Here is a 9,738-nt window from a genome sequence, read left to right as displayed (position 1 = left end):
CCAGAGCGTGGTCGTCTACGTCACGACGACTCTACGGCGTCGCATGAAACGCAGAAAGTGAGCTCGAGTGAATGAAAGGCCAGGCGATCATGCCCGCAGTTTTACGACTGGCAGGAAAAGAGACCGAGGGAGAGGAGGCTTTATCGTCGCCATGTGTATTGGGTCAAGCTTTCGACAAGTTGTGGGATAACATATGAGAAATTTAGATTTAAAAAATAGAGAAAAGAAAAAGAGAAGGTAGCATACATGAAATAGGCAAATTCGTTCCAATCTGTGTACTTTTTGCATAAGTATGCATTTTATATAAAACTAGAAGAAAGAAAGAAGAATGGAGAATACACAAGACGAAACATATTCAGAAAGTGGGAATATCGAAATGAGAGATAGGCAGGGGCCATGAGAGATCAAGAGAGTAAGAGAAAGAGAGAGCAAGAACAAGAAAGAAAGAGAGAGAGAGAGAGAGAGAGAGATATGGTAGGAAATCAATAAGCAAGCTATCGACGCGTTTACTTTCGCGAGGAAAACCTCTTTCGCGAGTTCCTGAATCTTTTAACGATCGCGAACGAATTCTCGCGGAAGTGCTCCGAGGTGTCACCTGGAAGAGTCACTCCCTGGGGATGGGGAAGGAAGCTGTCTCCCTTCGCGGACGACGGATCGCTCCTCGGCTGTGATCGTCGACGTGGGAAATCCCACACGGATTCGCCGTCGGTTGTCGGCTGCGACGAGAGATGCGACGACGGACGGGATGCACCACGCGCTGCGCTGCGCTCGGCTGCCGATCGATTAATATTTAACGCACGAGGGGGGTTCGCGCGAGGAGGGGGATAACGGGCGGCCAAGCGCAGACGGGGGATATTCCCTCTCGTTGCAACAACGCGTTCTCTCGCGATGTCTCGCACTGACCAGCACGGCACACGACAGGGGGAGTTTATTTCGTAACAGCGAATGTAAGGAGACTGGACTGACCGATCTCGTTGAAGCGTCTCGCGCACCGTAGACCACCCGCTTTGCTATAGCTAAAATATCGACCATTTCGTACGACCCCCGCCCGTCGTCGACCAGATCCGGGGGTAGATCCGCGCCTGCGCTACCAGCAACCCCGACTGACATCAATATAATCGTGAATAGAAGCACACACGTTCGCCGGGGGAGAGAGAGAACACTTGTTGATCCGGGGGATGCCCCGCGGATATCTCGCTTCGAATGACTTTCCGTGATTTTCTCCAATCCAGTTCGATCCTGCGAGATTCGTAAATCGATTGCGGTAACGATGATTATTATCGGTCTCATCAGATATTTCCTTTCCGATAGAAAAATATTTTAATTAGGATTTTATACATAAAGACTTTTTCTGATTAAAAGCTTAAAATCTTTTATTCCTTGTATAACATTGGCAAACATCGATTCGAAGTAATTCTTTTATATTTTTAATCTGGGAGAGATTAAATTTGTATCTTTCTTTTTATATATGTAATTAAAAAATTTCATTATCATTAAGGAAAAAGAAAAAAATGAAACAAGTGATTGACAGATCTTTTGATTAAATTTGATAATTTTTAAAAAATTTATTGTGTACCAAAAATTTTAATCCAGTAAAATTTTCTTTCTTTTTTCTGAAGAAAAAAAAATTAATCAATTTAAATGTGAATTTGTGAAATGTTAATTTGTGAAAATTTATCTTTCTTTTCTCTCTCTTTTTTTCTTTTATATATTTAGTGTGAAATTCATAATCAATGTATCTCTTAAATACGAAAGACTACATGTTCCATCTACAGTAAAACTGAAGAACCACGAGCTCTCCTCTGTTCCTGTCGGCTAGTAAATCTTTTCATCATTGTCAATATTGATTTAAATTGATGCAATGCTTCAATCAATAAATGATCGCATTATCGTGGAATTCTCGATTAATTTATGTTCCCGCAGGGATAATTGATCCGCACAGCTATTTGGGCTTATTGTTAGTAAACTCAAGTACCCGAGCTCAATATATTGTGGACATTCCATTCACACATCCATATTAACATATGTACATAGTGTAAGCGATAAGGCAATATCGCGAATTTGTAAAAATGAAAACAAGACACAACTTAATTTGAAAAAAATAAAAAGAATTAGACATGTGTTTCATATGTATATAGACGAAAGAAGATAAAAGAAAGAAGATGAAAGCTAAATCTCTTTATATTCCTTAATTTAAAAAAAATATAATTTATACTTACTGTATGCGGATAATTTTAGTTGCATAATTATGAACAATAAATGATTTCAACTATATCAGTATATCAAATTCCCTTTATTTAGTTTGTCGAAAAATAATAATTTATATTACGTACATTATATATAGATTCTTTATTATATTTTACAATATAAAGGAACCGATTTGTAAAATATGCTATTCAACAAAATTAAAGGATCACTTGTTCCATCCTATAAAAATAGGCAAATTTCAAGATAGAATAACTTCGTCAAAAATTATCGTATCGAGATGTTTAAAAAAGCATTTTAAAGATTGAAGCCTTTACTTTTTAGATCGATACTTAAAAAAACGATTTTGTTGATATTGTGAAGTCAAATAAACATAAATGAAGACGCATCAGATATCAAAATTTTTTACAAAATTTGCGAAGTGTCGGCACGAATTAAAAATTGCGCACAAATGCGGTTTGTAGCTTTCGAAAAAGTAAATCTTTACCTTCAATTTGTTTTTTTATGAAGCTTCGTACGATTTTTTTTCATCGGGTTATTCAACGTTGAAGCAAAAACGACCCTTTTTGCTTCGATGTTGAATAACTCAATGAAAAAAAATCGTACAGAGATCAATAAAAAAGCAAATTAAAAGTAAAGATTTACTCTTTCGAAAGCTGTAAACCGTATTTGTGAACAATATTTAATTCGTGCCGTAAAATTTCGTAAATTTCATAAAAAATTTTGTGATCTGATGCGTTTTCATTTATGTTTGTGTAACTTCATCAGTAAGACGATATTCTAAAATACCGATCTAAACAATAGAGATTTCAAGCTTTAAAATGTTTTTTTAAACATCTCGATACGATGATTTTTGACGAAGTTATTCTATCTTGAAATTTGCCTGCTGCTTCTCAACAAAATTGAAGTTATTTAAAATCAGTGTTAAAAAAGACTAAATTCAAATTTCACATATCTCCGCGAAGAATGGTCGCAAAGTGATATTCAAAAAAGCATTTTAAAGCCATAACGAATTTCTTTAATTGTAAATTAAGTTTAACACTTTCTTTAAAATGGTTTTTAACCATTAGTACAATTTTTTTTACTGAGTGATTTGAAATTAATAGTACATTTTCTAGTCTTTTCTCTAAAAATTTTTAGAAATTTTCAAAAATTTTTAGAGAAAAGACTGGAAAATGTACTATTCACTTCAAATCATTCAGTAAAAAAAATTGTATAATAATGGTTAAATTTTTAATTCGCGCCGACAAATTTCGTAAAAAATTTTGATATCTGATGCGTTTTCATATATGTTTATGTAACTTCACAAAATATCAACAAGATCGTTTTTTTAAGTACTGATCTGAAAAGTAGAGATTTCAAGCTTTAAAGTAATTTTTTTAAACATCTCGATACGATGACTTTTGACGAAGTTATTCTATCTTGAAATTTGCCTATTTTTATAAGATGGAACAAGTGATCCTTTAATTTTGTTGAGTAGTGTATAAAGTCTAATATATACACATCTATCTAATAAAAATTTTTTATCAAGAATGTAAAAGTTAGCGATATTTTGTTAGCGATATTCAAGTTTACTTATGAAAATATAATGTGTATTATGAAAATATAATATAATTTTACGTTACTAATATATATTATATATTCTACATTTAGTATAAGTTGTCAATTCATCACAGAGAAGAATGATATGAAACGCAATAGCGTTAATAAGGCTTATTTCTATTTGGTTCTTGTTATTTCTTCGATTTTTTTATAAACCTCTATGTCAATATATTTAATCGCAATAAAAGAATGCAAGAGTCTTCATAAAATGTAAAAGCTTTCCTAAGCAATAATGAAGAAATGAATCTTAAAAGTCAACAAAATAAGTCTGTCAAGTATTCTGCTAATCTTTAGAAATTTATTTTCTTTTTCATTTAATTAATTAATTTAGTATATGGCAAATGTGAGAAATATGGTAAATATGATAATATTTTGGGAACTACCGAGTTCAATTTAGAATAGAAAAATCAATTTCTGCATTTCTAAAGATTAGCAATAATATCAATAATATCAGCAATAATATCAGCAGTAATATCAAAAACACTTTGGCAACTGCGTCTTTCTTTTAAATAATATAAAATAATAAATAAAAATACTATTTCCTAACATTCTTCAACATATTGCTTTTTTAATCTTTTCCCGGAAATTTTCCTCGAAAGAATCGTTTGATTTACTATTTGCGATCTTACTTCTCCTTATTGCAGATGTTCATCTATTCATCTATTCACGAAGCAACTTCTTCTCGTCCGACTTGTAATTTGCATTAAGTAGCAAAGTAAACCGCACAATTATATACTTAAGTCCATGTTATAACCGGAATTATACATACGTATATTATCCAAATTTAAATATTATCCGCAATTATATATATATATATAGTCCCTATTAAAAAAATATGTATATATTTGCGTTTTGTACAAGCATCATAGATGTACGTAGAAAGAAATTGCGTATGTAGAAAAAAATTCCCTTTCTGCATAATTTAAAGTATAATATAACAAATACAATAATATACGAAAAAAATATTATGATTGCCATAATTGAAAATAATATTTTTCGCCCATCAATACGATTTGGTTGTAAGAACTATAGTATGGTTGAGCTGTAGGCCCAATTTTTCATTATCTGGTTCACTTGTAGTTAAGTTTAATCTGATGTTTCACCCAATGGACTTCATCCATGACATCATCATAAGCCAAACCATAAGTTAACCAGATAATAAACAACCGGACCATAAACTGTTAAGATATCTTCCCACTTTGCGGTTATCACAACCATACTATAGTTATACCACAACCGTACTATAGTTATCACAACCAAATTATATTGATGGACGAAAAATATAATAATTTTTGTTTTGATAACCATAACGTTTTTTGCGGAATCTATTTTTTTCGAAATAATTTTATCGTGAAAAGAGTTCAAAATGCAATAATATAGTTAATAATGTAGTTTAATTCGCGAAAGAGTTGCTAGCCGGTTTTAGACCTACAATTTACTTTCGGTACTCTCATCGTGTACGATTGCTGGATTCTCGATTGCCCATTTTTCCTTGGTGGCCTTTTGATCCTTCCTCGGTCGATCCTTCAAGTTCTGTATACCGGCGTAATGCTCCTCGATTTCTTGTAAAGTTCTACCCTCGGTCTCGGGTAATATCATGTATAGTAGACACAAACCAACAAGATTAATCATAGAGTAGAAGAAAATCGTCCCGGGCAGCGACATGCTGTTCTCCATGTAGAGGAAGGTTTTATTCGCGATCGACGCCATGATATAGGCAATCATACCAGCCGCGCCGGTTGCGCTGCTGCGTACCTGATGACGAATTCGGAATCATTTGACAAGGAAACCACACGAAGTGATAAATTCTGATTTTAATGAAATTATATAAAAAGATGAATTTAGAAAATGTTCATTGCAGTGAAAAAGCGATTTGATCACTCCTTATGTGGTAAAGTTTTCAGTTTTTTCCTCGAAAATTATTTGAAATATAAAAAATGTTTTATACAAAAGGTTTACAACAAAATTACTTCTAGTCATTTACGTCAATAATATTTTTAATAAACATTTTTTTAATTAAAAAATTTTTTTTTCGGTTTTTTAAAAATATTTAACCGTTTTTTCGCCACAACTAATATTTTCTAAATTTATCTTTTTACGTAACCTATATGTATACAAAGTTTCATTAAAATCAGAATTTAACACTTCGTATCGTTCCCTTGTGAGATCAAGAAAAATATATATGTTCATAAGCGTTTTAATAATAATTCAATCTTCATGATTTAGAAAGATCGATTGATCTTATTAGATTGATATTAATTTGTCAAAAAAATTATGAATCGTCCTTCGATTTTTACATGCAAAATGGTTTTCATATACAAATATTTCAGAAACAACGACAGATATTCTTTAAAATAAAGACCATGTTGAATAACCAATTCGCCAACAGTCTAGGTGCCGGATTCATTCTAGATACTATTCGTTTAGATGATATCAATCCTATACCATGATATAGTATTTATATCATGTGTTCATCATACTGTGTGTAGTTATATCTTGCATCGTTTGATTATGGTTTGTTTTGTTCAATAAAAAACTTCTTGCTAGGACGACTGTCAAAAAAGTTAAAGCTCATCTAAGGAGGTACCGAGATCAAATCCGGCAGTTAGCAGATTGGCGAATGGTTATTAAACATGATGATCTGTATTTTGAGGAATAATTGTCGTTGCTTCTGAATAAAGTATGTGAAAACCGAAGTGTGATTCAGACCTTTTTTGATCTAATAAAAGAGAAGTAGTTTGACAATTAAATGTAAACGGAATTTAAACAACCTCAGAGATTAAAACTTGAAAATATTAAAAGAAAAATATAAATAATAATGTAAAATACACTCACTTTTACGGGGAACACCTCTCCAGCGAGAATCCAAGGCAGCGTCCTGATGCAAATGTTTGACATAAAAGCACCGCTTATCATGAAGGTAGTAGGTATCCAGCTGTATTTGACCCCGTCCAAGTAATCTGCATCGTTCAAATAACCATAGATAGCGGTAGTGAGGAAGCATAATCCGGTACCGCCGACCGAAAGGAAGGACAGCTTGCGTTTTCCCATAAGGTGGATCGTCAATACGCAGATTGTGATGCCTATTAACTGGGCTACGCCCAGGAATACCGTGGCAGTGTATTTGTCGATCGGCGCGTTCAATTTCGCGAATATTATAACGGCGAAGGTCTGCAGGGTCGTGCAGCCGCCGAAGTTACTGATAAAGAATGCCGCGCTGACCAAAAAGAAAGGCTGGTAGAAAGTTCGATCCGTGTAGGCTTGCCAAATTTTTTCTTTTTCAGAGCCGGTATTATCGGGCTTTTGAATCGCCTCGCAAAGCGCTCCAAATTCATTATGCACGTAAGATGGGTTTACCCAACCCCGTAACCAGCAGAGAGCATGTTCTGATTCCTTGAGACGACCCTTAACTAGAAAAAACCGATTTTCTGTACCTATCATTTAAAACTTAAAACTCTAATTCTTAAAAATATTTTTATACAAGATTAGGCTACACATATATTTACAATATTTATTTCCTCCAAAAAAATGGTGGAAAAAGTTTTTATTTAAAACAATAGAAAGTGACGATAAATATTTAATTATAATTGCTCGTTTTATAATTCTTATAGTTGGGAAGAAATATAAATAATAATTGGCTAATGTTTTTTTATAAATAAGTAACAAATAATTTAAGAACAAAAATAAGCTAATAATAAAAATTTGATAAATTTGTGAATAAAAATAATAAATAATTTGATTGATGACCTACCGGCGAGCCAGTGTGGACTTTCGGGCACCAAGCATAAAGCGAGAAAACAAAGAATCGGATAAATCAGATTGATCATCGCCACCGTTCTCCAATGGACCAAACTGCCGCTCAACATTTGTGTGAAGATACCCAGGATCACCGACATCGAGGAAGTCGCAGAGAGCATCCCTCGCAGATAGGGTTGCGTCACCTCGGCGACATAAGTTATAACTGGACCTTCGAGAAGGCCTCCTGTCAGGCCCGTCATCGCGAGCGCCGCAAGCAACATTCCGGGATTGGTGGAGTAGTAAAATATCAGCCAAGCTACAACGAACGGTATATTTGCCAGCATCATTGTTCGTTTTCTTCCCAAATACTGCGACACCGGTCCGCTCGCTAAGCAGCCGATTGGCACAAGAAATAAGTTCAGGCTGCCTGGAAAAGGATATGTTAACAATAAAAACATTGCAGAAAGAGAGAGAGAGAGAGAGAGAGAGAAATGATAATTATTTTGATACGGATACATTAAATAAGATTATTATATGAAATCCAGTTAAATTATTCAGTTAAACTGTAAATGTATATAGTAAAATGATAATTGAAATTAATAATTTAAATGTTGAATAATTTATAATATGACGAACTAATATTACAACTTTTATTGGAAAATTTAATTGATATAATAAATTTATAATAAAATTTAATTGATATAAAAATACAATAAATCAATTAATAGAGACTCCTTTACTTAATAATAAAAAAATATATACATCGAAGGGGAGTCATCGCTGAAATTCAATTGCGCAAAACTTACAGAAATAACGCGAAAATTTTTTAGAGCATTTCGGCTCCATTTTGAGTCATCTTCAGCTCGAAATTAATAAAACAATAATGTCGTGGAAACGCATTCACCATCACGTGATTACAGCTGCGATGCAGTGAGAATCTCCATCATCAACATCTTAAATGTTGTACCAAACAGGTGCATAGCTGAGTAGGATCGTCAGTCTCAAGCACATAGCTGCCGCAACCACACATCGTAAAGTGTATATATATATATATATATATATATCGTCGAAATTAATGAGAATCGATCAATAGCCGTCACAAATTAAAATTAAAATCAAAGAAAAATTAAATTAAAGAATAAAAAAACAGTCATGTTGTTTTGAGATTTATATCCGTATTCATAGTTAGACCTTGTACTTAAGGCTTCCTTAAATTTATCTTTAGATGCCAATGAAATAATTCGTAGAGTATCTGAAGATAAATTTAAGGAAGCCTTAAATATAAGGCCTGATTATGAATACGGGCATTAGTCGGTAATAATCGTTCTATAAAATTTTCACGTAATTTCTGTAAGTTCTGCGCAATTGATTTTCAGCGCTGACTCTTAATGCCCCTTCGATGTATATATTTTTTTTTTATAATTGATATAAACTTAAATATTACAATGAGAGAGTTTTATAAGAAAAAAGCGAAAGGGAATCTCTTTCCTTGACTGATAGAAAAAAATATTTTAAAACAAAATTTTTTTAAATAATTCTATGTTGCATTTTCTTAGCGTGCTATACAGGGTGTTTCCAAATTAAATGGCAAAACTTCGGGAGCGTGTAGAGGAGTAAAAAACTAAGAAAAAAAGTCCTATAGACATATGCTCGTTTTTGCTCCGTTTCAGAGAAATCGAAAAAAAATGTTTACATTTCTTGCCATATCTAGCACCGACATATTTGATTACATTTTCCACTTTCTGTTATGAATTTGTCAGTCGCTCTTTGAAAGCCTTTAACAGTAGATGAATTTTGTCTTTTGCAATATGCCGCGTACGTATTCTAATAGTGAATATGCTGATATGGTTTTTGTATACGGTTTCTGCAACGGTAATGCTTTAAAGGCGGTGCGAGAATATGCACGACGATTTCCAAACAGAAGAGTGCCAAACCGAAGAGTGTTTATGTTGACATTTAATAGATTGCGAGAGACTGGAACATTTTCAATTCGACAAGAAAACAACCGATTTCAAGCAGCGTTACGAAGAGATTTGCAGGCAGGGAATCGTATTTTACAACATTTTGACAATCATCCTGAGACCAGCGTTCGGAATGCGTCGGCTGTATTGGGAGTGTCACCACAAACAATTTGGCGAACTGTAAAAGGAGATAATCGCTATCCCTACCACATTCAAAAAGTGCAAAATTTAT

At 33.4% G+C, this 9,738-nt stretch overlaps 1 protein-coding gene across 5 annotated transcripts in view; it reads right to left on the bottom strand.

Annotated features, from left to right (window-relative positions):
- Nucleotides 1-5,134: 5,134 nt before the first annotated feature.
- Nucleotides 5,135-9,738, bottom strand: part of LOC108728962 (facilitated trehalose transporter Tret1) — a 21,524-nt gene continuing 16,920 nt past the window's right edge. For all 5 annotated transcript variants that reach the window (XM_018457818.1, XM_018457816.1, XM_018457815.1 and 2 more), the window contains 3 exons: nucleotides 7,559-7,972; nucleotides 6,643-7,217; nucleotides 5,135-5,562 (listed from right to left, as the gene is read on the bottom strand). In XM_018457818.1, coding sequence (XP_018313320.1) covers nucleotides 5,236-5,562; nucleotides 6,643-7,217; nucleotides 7,559-7,972 — 1,316 coding nt within the window. In that variant the 3' untranslated portion in view covers nucleotides 5,135-5,235. The remainder of the gene's footprint in view (nucleotides 5,563-6,642; nucleotides 7,218-7,558; nucleotides 7,973-9,738) is intronic.

Source organism: Mycetomoellerius zeteki, unplaced genomic scaffold (genome assembly GCF_001594055.1).
Source record: "Mycetomoellerius zeteki isolate Tzet28-1 unplaced genomic scaffold, Tzet1.0 scaffold68, whole genome shotgun sequence".
NCBI classification, from domain to species: domain Eukaryota; kingdom Metazoa; phylum Arthropoda; class Insecta; order Hymenoptera; family Formicidae; genus Mycetomoellerius; species Mycetomoellerius zeteki.
Note: the sequence above shows the minus strand (reverse complement) of the source record. Positions and strands in the feature narration are given on the sequence as shown.